At 39.4% G+C, this 13541-nt stretch overlaps 1 protein-coding gene across 1 annotated transcript in view; it reads right to left on the bottom strand.

Annotated features, from left to right (window-relative positions):
• Window positions 1-1618: 1618 nt before the first annotated feature.
• Window positions 1619-13541, bottom strand: part of LIPC (lipase C, hepatic type) — a 52161-nt gene continuing 40238 nt past the window's right edge. The window contains exons 4-9 of the mRNA XM_069025878.1: window positions 12290-12407; window positions 10800-11033; window positions 9171-9413; window positions 5665-5785; window positions 4749-4967; window positions 1619-2641 (exon numbers count right to left, since the gene is read on the bottom strand). Coding sequence (XP_068881979.1) covers window positions 2536-2641; window positions 4749-4967; window positions 5665-5785; window positions 9171-9413; window positions 10800-11033; window positions 12290-12407 — 1041 coding nt within the window. The 3' untranslated portion in view covers window positions 1619-2535. The remainder of the gene's footprint in view (window positions 2642-4748; window positions 4968-5664; window positions 5786-9170; window positions 9414-10799; window positions 11034-12289; window positions 12408-13541) is intronic.

Genomic DNA, 13541 nt, shown 5'->3' with positions numbered 1-13541 from the left:
TCCTGAAGTAATGCCTGTTTCTCTTGAAGTTTAGATCCCTTTATCAGCTTTCTTACCAAGTAAGTGATAGAAATTTGCAAGAAATGCCAATTCTTGCATTGAAATGCAATGTTGAAATGTTTCTAAGAGTGTTGTTTCTGTACTGGAGGAGAAGGACAGCCCGATTCTTTTTAGCCTTTGTCTCTTGCTCTGTCATACTTCAATATCTTCTGAAAAAAGCTTTTTTTGAGGAGTAGAGGGTAGGATTTGGTTCAGGAAGCTTACAAAATTCATAGCTTAGAAAGTTGGTGATAACTGATGTAAATGCAATTTCAGTGACGGTATTTAAATTATTCTCTAAATAGATAAGTATTTTATAAAAAAACCCCTGAAACAAGTAAGTGGCAGGTCTTCAGCTTTTTGCCAAAGCAACAACTGAATTCTAGAAACAATCTGGAGAGATGCCTAATTTTGAGTTAGCCATACATGCTTCCTCTGTTTACTCTCATTTTTCATTGTGCTTTGGAAAACTAAAATGGCCACATGGTCATTTGTTCCTTACCTGCTATTGTGCAGGACATGGTCCATTGTAACTTTGTGCCCCTAAAAGTGCTGTCACTGGGTCTCTCTAGCAATTGAGTCTCTCCAGTGGATTATAGCTACTACAAATGCAAAACAGCCAAAAAAAGGCCTTGGTGCTTACCTAACTCTCAGATACTTTTGGCTGAAATTGCCTTCTGTGTATGCTCCTGATTTGACTCAGCTATTGTATTTAAGCAATTGATTCTTACACAAACACAGAACATACTACTGAGTTCTCATAAAATAATTATGTTGCAAACTTTAAATATTTGGGGTAGCAACCTGAAGCATGAAATTAATCATTTAAATTGTAATTTTTGACACTGAAGGTAGAAATACTATTGTGTTTAAAAGACCAGTTTCCTTCTTTGAACAAAATCTTTCAGAGCACAAACCTTTGTTTTCAGTAGTACCTGAGGATTTTTTTTCATGGAATTTGTATTTAAATATATAAATATTTATCTAATTAAGATGCTACTCCTTCGAGCCATTTTAAATATTGGAACAGCTTCTGGAATGTACACCTCAGGAAGGATAACAATTCTCATTTGAGATTTAAGTATGCTTCAGTTCCTATTGTAGTTTGTGAGCCTTTCTGATTCTGTATTGAATATTCCTGTTTGTTTAAAGGGATGGTAGTTGTTGAAAACAGACTGTGAAAGTTAGAAGTTAATATTCTGAATGGTTGGCAGAGATGCCTGCATTCAACATCTGATTACTGTTCACTGCTTGCAGGATCTGCTCAACTTGTTCATTTGTTGGGTTGTCTAAATAAATCCCACTTTATTCCTGATAACATCCAGATATTTTGATTCAAAATTCCCTGCAATATCTTGCTATGAAAAAATATGCTTTGCTCCAGGTCTTAGTGCTTTCTTGCACATGTTTTTACCATTTAGAGAATATTGAATACAAATTACATTCAAAATTCAGAGTTCAAGACACTTAATTTTTAATGAATCTTGTGCTTAGCATTAAAGTGACAAATGAATACATATATATTGATTTCTGTTTCAGTATGCAAAAACCATAGAATAAAAACAATCTGAGACAGTAATGTTTCTTTTTGTTGTTTATTTTCTGACATAGGAAACAATGAAATTGTGTATGTTTGACCTTATAAAGTTTGTTTTTATGCTCTGAAGCTGTTTGAAGATTTCACCATTTTCATTTCTTCTGGCAGTTTCAAGTCATGCCAAAATCTGGTATACAGAGGTTTAGAATCTAAAAATCTCACATCTTACTTGAACAGACAAATATGATTTAAATGCAAAAAATTAACTGAACTTAGTTGTGCTAGAATTTTGTGTAATATACGAAGCATCATTCAAATAATTAAATTGCTAGTAATTTAAATTAGTTTTTTAATTAAAGTAGTTAAATAGCAAAGCATTTTCAAAGAGAACAAAGTTTATTACAGAATTGGTAGATGATACTATTATTGGGGTTTTCATATGGTTGTTATGGCTCAAGCATTTTTTATTCTTATATCTGTTTGGTAGTATTTTCTTTTATGAACTATTTAACTCCCCCTTCATTAGGAAATAATTTAGGAAAGTTTTAACTGATAGTAGTAGCTATTAATATTTCAAATTATTTACTGGGAAATGTTGAGTTTATTTTTTTCCCTTAAATCCAACAAAATTAACTTTTTCAAAGGCTTACAGCAATGATTTTGTTAAATAATATTTTTACTTCTGGCGAGCAGATGTTTTTTTCAGACTTTAACAGTTGAAAATTGACAGTTGCCTTGATGAAGCTGCTTGTTGGTCATTTTCAGAGTATGCTTCTAGATGAACAAAGTGTGTATTTTCAGCTTACTGTTGGATCACAAAACCTGGATACCTCAATGTATTTTTTCACCATCTCTGAAACTGCTAGGATATTTGATGTAGCTGTGAATTTTTAAAGCATTTTACTAGATGTATCATATTTTGAATATTTTGGAGAGGAGTTGTCTTGTTGTGTTCTTGCTCATTTTCTGTTTTGCTTCTGGAAGCGATCTTCACACCTCACAAATGTCTTCTCTTGGGATGGATGAAGGTGAATGTTGTCAATGTTTTGGGGGCAAAATGTGTTTCTGGAAAGAAAAGACAGCATGTGAGTATGATGTTGGTTAGAAAGCATAATGTTAGTTGGAATCTCCCGTTCTTTAGCCAGTTCTTTATCCTGTCTTTTACAGGAAGGTATCTTACTGTTTTTATAGGCTTGTGAGGAAAGAGATGTATCTGCCTGCCAGACCATAGGTACAGAGGAGAAGAGGAGCAGGCAGCTCCTGGGTACTGAGTGCATTGTGCCTCTGTCTCCCTGGTGTCACTGTGCATGATCTCCACAGCACACCCTCACAGTCACTTGGGCTTTATTGTTGTGGGGCACTGACATTGTTTCACACATTGTTTCACACATTGTTACCACTACGGCTGCACTATTTGGGCTACTGGATCACTGGTATTTAGCTGGGAGGTTGCTAAAAATCAGCTATGTAGGATGCTAACATCAGCAATTCCATATGCTACAGAAATATTTGAAACCAAATATGTTGGAATCTGGTATTTTATTGCTCATAATGGTCTGTTTGTTAACTGCTTTTTAAGTTTATGCTGCTATATCTCAAGTGTTTGCCATTAGATAATCTAACAAAGGAATTTTCATCATGTGTGCAAAGATCACAAACATCAAGAGGTAGAGATGCCTGGAGATAAAATATTGTCAATTGTTCAAAGCACAAGAGAAGTCAAAATATATTTTGTGTTTACTACCTTATTTAATTACTGAATTTCCACAATTGCTAATTCTGCAATACACGATGTTTGGTCTTTTCAGGAAGGCAGACAGACCTTTTTTCTTTGAAGAAAATACTTTTCCTTGAGTGTCCTTTGTTTCTCCTTTTAGAACCACCTAATAATCTTTCATTCCCCCCCCTAAACATTAAGGCAGTATTTGAGTGGTAACTGAATGTTACTGCCCAGATTGCAAAGAACAAAACCCAGCACATAATCGTGTCCACTAAAAGCTTGGCACAGACTGCTTCCACTTGCAGTAAAAAAAAAACTTCTAAGGAACATTAGGTACCTGAAGATACCAATATAATTTTTTGTCAGTATAATAAGTACCCCCCTCACTTAATAATTTCCTAGGTAAGGTAAGTAGTACATCAGCAGTAATTGGCTTGGTTACTGGCACAGCTGCACTGGACAAGAGCTTCCTGGTTAGGAAAATGACTTCTCACCTTCATACTTTTTTTGTCAAAGTACAGGAACCTGTACCTAAACATAGCTCCCCAATTTGCAATGTATGCTTTGCTTTAATTTTCTTTGCCAGCTAGGGCAGTACTGATTTCAGATCGTGGCTTTTAAAATAGCAGGAGATGTTATAGAAACTCATTTTATTTTAATGGCAGGAGCATGTGCCAAGTGCCAGGTAAGGAAAATACCTCCAAAATGCATTTTCAGGAGGATTAATCCTAAGAGAATATGATCCTTCCTCTGCCCCTCAGCACACACAGATTGTGTTATGAAATGTCTCTTTAAATTGTCTAATTTGTTTTTTGTGTCAATATTAAGGAGATGCAGCTCTGCCAATAAGAGTTGTTCCACAGGAAGTCTGCACTAGTTGTGGTGGTAAGAAAGGGAATGTACCAAGAGAAAATTGCCTTCTAAGACCAAACCTCAGTTACAAGGTAAGGCATGCTTTTCTCATTAACCTTAATTAAACTTCTCAGTTAAAATTTCTCAAAGGATTAAAGCAGTGGGAATCTGGCTGAAATTTCTCTGTATGAGTAGGCAGTTTCAAATGTGTTGTTAGCATTGCTGTATGTAGAGAACAAAGCTGCTCAGACTTGGTGATCCAGTTTCAAAGCAATAAACAGGGGAAAGAACACCAAAAAGAATCAGAGGACTGGGTAGTACAGGACATGATCCTTCTAATGAGTATTTTCAAGAATGGTGATGCTGAGTTTCTCTAGAAAGTAGGTATTGCTAGTCAAATAATTAAGATTTGGCATATTTTTTGTAAGTAGGAATCTGAATATTTCATGATGTTAATGTTGGAATCAATATTTATCTTGCATAGTATCTTGTTTCATTGAAATTTATTGGTGTGACTGCTGGGACTTGGATGCTTGTATTTGAACTGGAATAACCTGTGTGCCAAACACCTGTGGTGTTGAGTGTTCTCATTACACTTACTTTTGCTGTGTTTCCCCTGCTTTCACTCTTATTGCCTTCACTATAAGTCCTGGTCGACGGGTGCCTTTTGTCCATGGTATTATGGTTTGAAATGTGTCCCAGATATTTTCCCAAACTGCAGTTCCTTCCCACTTGAACTTGATCATTATTAGGTCACCGATATCAGTATCCAGGGTGATGAGAAAGGAGTAGGTTTTATTCCCAGTAATACCTTCAACTCTACAGAAAGCAAGATAAGAATAATGCTGTCTTAATTATCATTAATTAAAGTGAAAAAAATAGGATTTTTTCCCCTTAAAACCAGAGAAAGAGCTATGTTTCCTTCTCCAGGACAAAACATTAATGTCTCAAGGATGTCCTTCCTCCAGGTGCAAAAAAGTGGTGAAATATGACAATGTGCTAGGAAAGAAGCAGAAGTGGGAGAAGCTTGAACAGCTGATGAAACAGTGGGGGTTTCTGACAGCAAAAGAAGAGGTGTCCCATAATAGCATCTATGTTATGACTTTTTCCTACTAGAGCAAATGCTGACCCACACTGCTGCCTTTGCTTTCATTAATACAGTTAGTATTCATCATGATAAATACCCCAAATTCTTTATCTCAATTACAGCTGATTTTTTCACTTGTGTTTTAATTGATGACACCTCCCTGTCTTAGCAATGGGATGGACCAAAGTAAGTGGACAGAAAAAATTCCAAATTTACTGTTTGTTTTATAATGATTTTTTTCTGCACAAACTTATGATTATAAGAACTTGGGACTTTCAGGGAGTATGACTGAAGAGAGGACAATTCCCAGTTCATGTTCACTTAGCTGTATAGCTAAATCATTTCACTCAAAGCATGATTATCAATGTGATATGATATAAAAGATTGGCATCTTTAGTCACATGCACAATGACGTGATACAATACTCACAGTGGGATGTGCAGGTTTTTAGCATCCTTCTTAGTCCCTGCCAGAGACATGGTAAAAGTTGGGTCTATTGGCTTGCCTTGGATTTCGTTGATGATGTGGATCTTGAACTGATAGTGATACACTGTAGAAAGGAAGAATTTGCAAAAAGTGATGAAATGAATGGTCAACGAATCAACAGATTTCTTAGGCAAAAGAAGTTTGCCTTTCAGAGCAGAAAGTTGATGGTTATTCCATTTTAGCTTTCAAACTAATTTGTTGAAATTAAAACATTATCACTTTCTCTGGTTCTTGTTGTGCTGTGTAGTCTGTTAGAGTTTGAGGCCCTGTTGCTTTATTTAAAGGATGGAGAGAAAGGTAATCAGTGTTGAGTTTCTTTTTGGGATAAAACATTCTTCCATGGCAAATATTTCAGCTTTTCTGAAGTTTAATTATCAGAATTTCTGGCAAGCCTTCTGTCTAGTGACCAGACAAATCCTTGTGACTGGGCATGACTAGAGATGTATGATACAGATCAAAGACCTTATGCAATGTGGTCAGGCTGTTTCTCTGATCAACTGGAAATTTGCCCTGCAAAACAGATGACTCACAAACTTTCCTTGAGTGCATAATGATACGTTGTGTTTAACACATATCTGTTAACAATGTCATTAATGCTTCAAGGGCTGGTGAGTTTCTAGAACAACACTGTTTAGGAGTCTGAACTGAGTATTGTCAGCATGAAAAATGCCTAAGAAGTCATCAGTTTGATATTTTGTAAATTATGAAAAAAACCCCTCAGCAACATACATTTGAAGTATGTGCATACAGATACCATCAGCTACATTTGAATGTCCAAAACTCTTCTATCTGGTCGTTCTTCCAGCCACCTTCTAGACAAAACTGATAGATTTACATGTGAAGGAACATTGTTGCACACTAGTTTTTGAGTAGAACCTCTTGACCCACTTCATTCTTCACTACATACTGCTAACAGGATCATGTTTTCATGTATATGCACAGATAATTTTGGGGGGTTTTTTGTGCAGCTCAGAGTGTTCACAATGAAAGGCATTTGCTGGAAAAACAGTATCTTTTTGTTGTTTTATAGTTGTTGTACGTTAGTGAACAGTGTATTTTCTTTTGGAAACATGTCACTCAGTAGAAAACAAAATGGCTGATTCTATGCTGCAAACCTGATGAGGACAAAGGCAGAGAGGGTCGTTTACAGATCACTTTTATTACGACTCTTTCTCTGGGTTTTCTATGTAAAAACTGTTCAGTGTATGATCAGACACAGCCTAAGCTTTTGCTGTGATTATGGTGCTCACTTCAAGGAAAAACTCAGGGTCCCATCACAGCTTTATTATAAATATTAACTTCTTTGTAAGTACTGGGGGTTTTGTTTGAGCTGGATTAATGTATGCTCCAGAATATAATGTCATTAAGTTGAAAATGAAACATCAGATTTTGTGAAGACACAGAGAATTGTGAAGTGTAATGTTGGATTTCTCAAATTTCTTCTGTTTGTGCTTCTCACATGATCTTCAAACATTTTTTTTAAAAAGCATTACAAAGATGACTTTGTAAGCACTTTCCCGCAGTAGCCACTTTGTTTGGGAACTTTTGTGAAAGGAGATCATTGTCTGGGGTACTCCTATCCACATATGTGCCAAGGATGGTTTTTTATGCAAAACCAGTTCTAAGCATAAAAATGCAACATGTTAATTGAAATCAAAGGCAACAGGACACAGATATTTTAACCCAAACTGAAACTAGCTCCATGTCCAGAGAAGAATGCAACACAGGGACCACATCCTTGCGCCCAGGAGTGGGAGCAGCAGGCAATGCATCCCCAGAGCCTGTCAGTCCCTGATTCTGACAAGGACCTGACCCTGACTGTACTGGAGAAAGACAACATCAGGAACTAGACATAGCCTCTGGAGTTTTTAAATCTACCTCAAGTTTCTTCCTGCGCCATTTTAAACAGTATTAAGAAGAGATTCAGCAGGTTCAGCTGCTCTGAGTATCGGTCAGGGCTATGCAGATCCCTCTGGAGTCATCACTGAATATTTCACAGCTGTGCTAGTGGAAGACTCCCAAAATTATTTTTAAAGTACCAGAATTTTTGTTGAGTTTTGGTTTGGTTTTTTAAATCTATGATAATGCAGCTGAGTAACTGGGCACTGTGGGGAGACAAGCCGTATAATGCAAGCAGCCTTTTAAAGCGTTTCTCCTCATCCCTTCAGCCTTCATGCCGGGGTGCACTGTCAATACTCGAAGTGCTCCCCAACCCCAGAGCCCAGGGCGAGGGGCAGGCGGGGACGGACCCCTCCATCAGGACGGAGGTTCCGGCGCGGCACAGTCCCGGCAGCAGGTGCGGGGTGCGGGGCTCCTTTGGCCGGGGCCAGTGCCAGGGCTGTGCCGGGGACAGGCAGCGCCTCAGCCTGAGGGGAGCCTCCTCCGTGCGTGCGGCCCGCGGCCGAGCCCTGCCCGGCCGAGCCCTGCCCGGCCGAGCCCTGCCCGGCCGAGCCCTGCCCGGCCGAGCCCTGCCCGGCCGAGCCCTGCCCGGCCGAGCCCTGCCCGGCCGAGCCCTGCCCGGCCGAGCCCTGCCCGGCCGAGCCCTGCCCGGCCGAGCCCTGCCCGGCCGAGCCCTGCCCGGCCGAGCCCTGCCCGGCCGCCCGCGCCGCTGCTCCCCACACGCCTCGTGGCAGCCGGGGAAGGAGGAGCTGAGCAGGAGCGCCGGGCGCCAGGAGCCCCTGCAGGAGCCCCTCGGAAGAGGACTGTCCCGCAAAGTCCTGCTTGTTCTCACTGTAAAATGTACGTAAACCTTGCCACTGGCAAGGGAATGTCTGCTCAACAGCAGCAGTGGGCTCTGGCAGCTGAGTGCAATGGAGAGTGGCAGAAGGCCCTGCGCCCCCTGTCAAGGCTGTGGCCCCTATGTCTGGTCATACAGCCAAAAAATCCATGCTGACTCGGTAAAGTAACGTAGTAGATCTAAAGCCTGAGTGCCGGTCTTAATTTTAGTGCTACAGTTCCGCCCTGTAAAAGTCCATGCTATTCTGTTGTCTGTCCATTGTTTGAAAAGTAGTAATTTGTATGTCGTCTCATAGTCTAATTGAAGAAAAAATTTGGGCAAATTCGGAACAAGGTGTTTCGGAACAGGCCTCCCAGAGTAATTGTGCTGCTTTTTTTGGGTTGGCTGTATGCCTGGATATGTTACAACAAACCTGCACAGTCCGGTTGTAGGAAAATCCTGCAGATCAGGACCCCATGCATCTGCGAGCCCTCGGCTCCACAGCTAGCCTGGGGCAAGCATGCAGTGTGCTTTTTCCCACAGAAATATGAGAGCCAGGATCTTGATAAAAGGGCATCAAGATGGCCTACAGGGATTCTCAGTTGTCTCAGCAAATTGATTATTCTCACAGATTTTAAAAGCTTTAATGAATGAGCAAAATAAATCATGAAGCTTAGGTTCAGTCTTCCACTTTGTGATCAATCTGGACACTGTAAAAAGTATTCCCACAAACCTTTGAAGGGCATATGTGCTCTTGTTTTCAGAAAGAGTCGTCTGCTTTTGGGCAGCCTTTCCTCCCTGATGTTGTAGCCCAGGGTGTTGCACCGGTTCTTCCTACAGCTGAGGCACAGTCCTTTGTTGAAAGTGTTGATGTCATTGCACCAGTAAGCTGTGCTTTGCTTGTCCTCGTGCAGCAGAGAGTCGATGAATAAATGAACTGACCTCTCATGGGCACATTTCACAGTTTGAGTGATGCCTGAAAAAATGCAACAACAAAATTTTATATGCCCTTGTTTCTTTTTACCATTTCAACTGCAGAGGAGTACTGTAGCCAACTATAAACATATGTCACTGTTTCCTCCCCACACCCCTTTACTACCCTTTGCATTGTGGTTTTGCCTCAGAAATCACACATCATAGGATCATTGAAATATAGAATGGTTGAACTCCCATGATAATAAACTTGAATAATTTTCTGCTTAAACTTCTCTAGCCTGACTGTATTGGACTGTAAATATGAACCTTGATTTCATTGTTCTGGCTGCCTTGGTCAATAGAAAATAAATCTGAGTTGATAGGCAGTCTTTCAGATCATGCCACATTAAAGACAGCAGTCTCATTCTGAATTGTTGAACGCTGTTGGATTTTGGATGCTTAGGCAGCAATATCATTTTGTCCCTATTACACTGACAAACTCTTAGGCTGAACTGAATTTTTCTTGCAGTTACTACTTGGAAAAAAGGAGAAAAATTTTATTAAACGCAATAAAAATATTGAATAGGCCTGCTATTATGAGAAGTATCTTTTTGTTCTTTAGGTGTCATCAAATTACAAAAATTATTCTGTGCAATCAGGATATATCATGATGGGCTATTTTATATATCCACTGATAAGCTTTTGAACGGTTTCTGGTTTCACATTTGTCACAATTTATCTTCTAACAAGTAAGGCCCAGATTTAGGCATTGTGTGGTGACAGTTGAGAAATACTTCTGCAATGCTGTGTGCTGGGTGAGCAGGGCTCTTTTGGGGGTTTTCAGTGAGCACTTCTCGTTGTCACTGCACATCAGGACCTTTTTCAGTATGTTACATCAGTTTCTCTATACGTTTATGTTTAGGTACATTGGAAATAAGCTTCTATAAATAAAAGCTAGCCTGGAACACTGGCCATCAGGTCCTAGAGAGATTGTGATCTGTTCCTCTGAAGGACATGGAGCTGGGGAAAGGTGAACTATGGAGGTGAGTAAAATAAAACAGACCTGTGTTTTATCCGATTTGAAATAATTAATGGCACACTAGAAAAATCTGGCTTAATTAGAATAATTGTGCAGAAAAATTTCTCATCTTCCCTACTGCTGAAACAAATACCATTGAATTATTCAGAGGTGCTTGACAGCAGGATGCTCGTGGCCTCATTTTCAGGAGTGCTAGGCAGCTCAATTCCTTACTGGAGTCAATAAAACCAATATGAACTCAAGACACGTAAAAATCAGATAACTGATCTCTAAACAAGAAAATACCTTGCATATAAGGGCTGATAATAATAATATTTAGATGCTGTTTAAGACCACAGTTATGTAGTTTCCCAGAGAGAGTCAGTACAGCTGCCCCGCTGCCTCCCACTCTGTGCCATTGGTTCTTACCAGTGATCCCAAATTGTGCAATGTGGTTGTACACATGCAGGATGTGACAGCCAGGCTGGAAGGTGCCTCCATTGGGATAAAAGTCAAAATGAGCCACAGGCTGCTTGATGCCGACACTGAGGCCCATGTGCTGTTTAGTGAAGGTATGAATTGCATCTACAAAGTTTGCATCATCTGGAGATAAACGGTCTGTTGGTGACATTCCTTCAAACAAGGGACCAGCGGGGTCAAGGCCTGCAATAAATGCAAATAATCCCATTGTCATATACTGCAGAAGGACTGTTCTGCTGCTGTAAATCTGTGATAAATGTCTGAAAATAGGCAGCACTGGTACTTTACAAGGTCTTTCTCTGATGGAAACAGTAGGAATGCTTGTCCTGCAGAGGGTGGTTACACCTAAAGCAAACACGGGCACTGTAACAAACAGTAACTGGGACCTGCACAAGGACACAGGCCCAGGGACGGATGTGTTTGTCAAACTGTGCTTGCTGCCAGTGTCACTTGAGGGACCTTTACGTAATTTTGTTCTTTCAAACTCTAGAGGTCATGTGTTTCAGGCCCTTTGGAAGACACCAGACCCACAGCAAGGCTGACTTTTAGCCCACATTTGGGACCTGAAACTTTATAAAGCTTCACTTATTGCTTAAAAGGGCTAGATTTTATTTATAATAATTCTTCAACTTGAAAAATCTTCAAGGGAGATTATTACAGTATTCAGAAAAATAATACTCCACTTAGGGAGTCTTGCTGATTTTTGTTTTCTGGACTTTTTTGCATGGTGCTCTTCTTGGTTGGGAATTGATTTAGGAAGAGAGCTTTGTGTTTAGTTTAAAGCTGCATTCAGCTTTGAGGACAAGCTTCCAAACTTGATATTCTTCAGTTGGTACTTTGGAATCATATAGTTGCATAGATATAACCAGACAAGACTAGTAACACAGACCATGAGTAGGGAAGTGCCCCTGAAGGCATATATTTCTTTTTAGCTTTAATAACTTTTATCACTATCATTTTTTGGAGCTTATTGCTACAAGTCTGAATAACTTTTGCTGAAGGATGCATATAGCTGTTACAATAAATAATGTGTTTGAGGTTTTTTCTTATCCATTATCAAGGTTTTATGTACTAGTAAGGTTTGAACAAGCAGCACCGGGGACCTGAAGTCCTTCAGTGCTTACACTGGTGTAATATCATGACACATTTGTAAAATCAGCTTCTTGGCATGCAGGCACTGCCACAAGAGCTGTGTAAGAGGCTGTGGTACGTGGCAATGAATCCAAGATCAGAATTGTGACTTCAAAGTACAGCCGTGCATATTTGCCTCACTCCTAAGTTTTCTAAATCTAATTTCTAAACCAATGAGATGAGACTTCTAAACTGTGCTGAATATTGCTATTTGACAGCTAATTGTTGATACAACATTGATATGTCAAATATCTTCATAACCTGATTCAGTTGACTGTTTTCTTTTCTTAAAGGTATAAGTCTTTTACCTGTAATTCTTCCAATCTTTTTTGTACCACTGATAAAACTTCCAGCAAATCCTGAAACATGAGCTCCTAGGCTGTACCCAATTAGATGAGCATTGCTTCTGGAAAATTGAATGGATTCCTGGAAGATAGTGGCAGCTTGATTTAGATGAAGAAATGTGAAAAGTAAACAGTGAAATATTAATTACAAGCTAGGAATACTCTGAATTATAACACAAGAAATTTGTATGTTGATGGTGGTCAAATGAGGTGCATGAATCATTCAGTACATTTCTATTGGCTGAGTGTTATTCCTTGCTTCTTTTTCATGCAGCAGGAAAATGCCCCACATTTGGGCACTGCTCCTATCTTCTGTGCACAGGAAAACCATCCACACAGATAATGGGATTTTTGTTGTTGTTTGTTGCAAGTGATGCAGATGTTCATTATCTTTTGTCTGCAGCATTTGGCTTTACTGTGATTTTAAAATGGGTATCTGTTCTTTAACTTCAGGGTAAAAACAATCTTCTATAAAAAGTGCCTTGGGGTTTTTTTGCCTGAGATACCAGCACAAGCCAGACTGAAGGGATCAAAATATTGATCAGACATGTTAAACGATACAGCAGTGACATTTCTTGTACAAAGATGTGTATCTGATTTGTAACAAACCTATTGAAGCAGAATTGCCTTTCTTTCTATCTAATCAATGCTAGGTACATGTTAAGCATTTCACCTGAGCTGCAGGGCTCAAAGTTTTTCTGCCTTGAAAAGAAAATGTGGCATATTTTGCTTGCAGGAAAGGCAAACCTCACTTTTAATTTCTTTGTGGATGTTGCCTGTCCCAGTGGAATGGCTGTGCAGTCTCAACACCCATCTCTTCAGAAGATAAGGTGAAACTTGGCAGACTTCTTTTGAGAGAGACAGCTCTTAGAAATCACAAGATCTGACCAATTTTCTTGTCAGATGATGCTGAAATGGATGCTATTGAGGCTGTTACTGATCATGCCCTATTAATTCTTGGACCAAGAGCACTAATATTTACTTATTGTTTATTAAAATGTTGTGCAGCACTGCAGTTTTTTGTTACATCCATGGGGAATCATTGAAATAATCATCTGCCTGTAAGCAGACAGAAGCACAGGAGAAAGATCGTTGTGGGAGTTGGAACAAAGGGGGTTTTGCTTCTCAATACTGGTTGGACACACACAATGGTGTGAAAATTTATGGTATATTTAAATTCTGGAACACATCACTATACAAGAGAAACTACCTACAA

This window comes from Aphelocoma coerulescens, chromosome 10, assembly GCF_041296385.1.
Source record: "Aphelocoma coerulescens isolate FSJ_1873_10779 chromosome 10, UR_Acoe_1.0, whole genome shotgun sequence".
NCBI lineage: Eukaryota > Metazoa > Chordata > Aves > Passeriformes > Corvidae > Aphelocoma > Aphelocoma coerulescens.
Note: the sequence above shows the minus strand (reverse complement) of the source record. Positions and strands in the feature narration are given on the sequence as shown.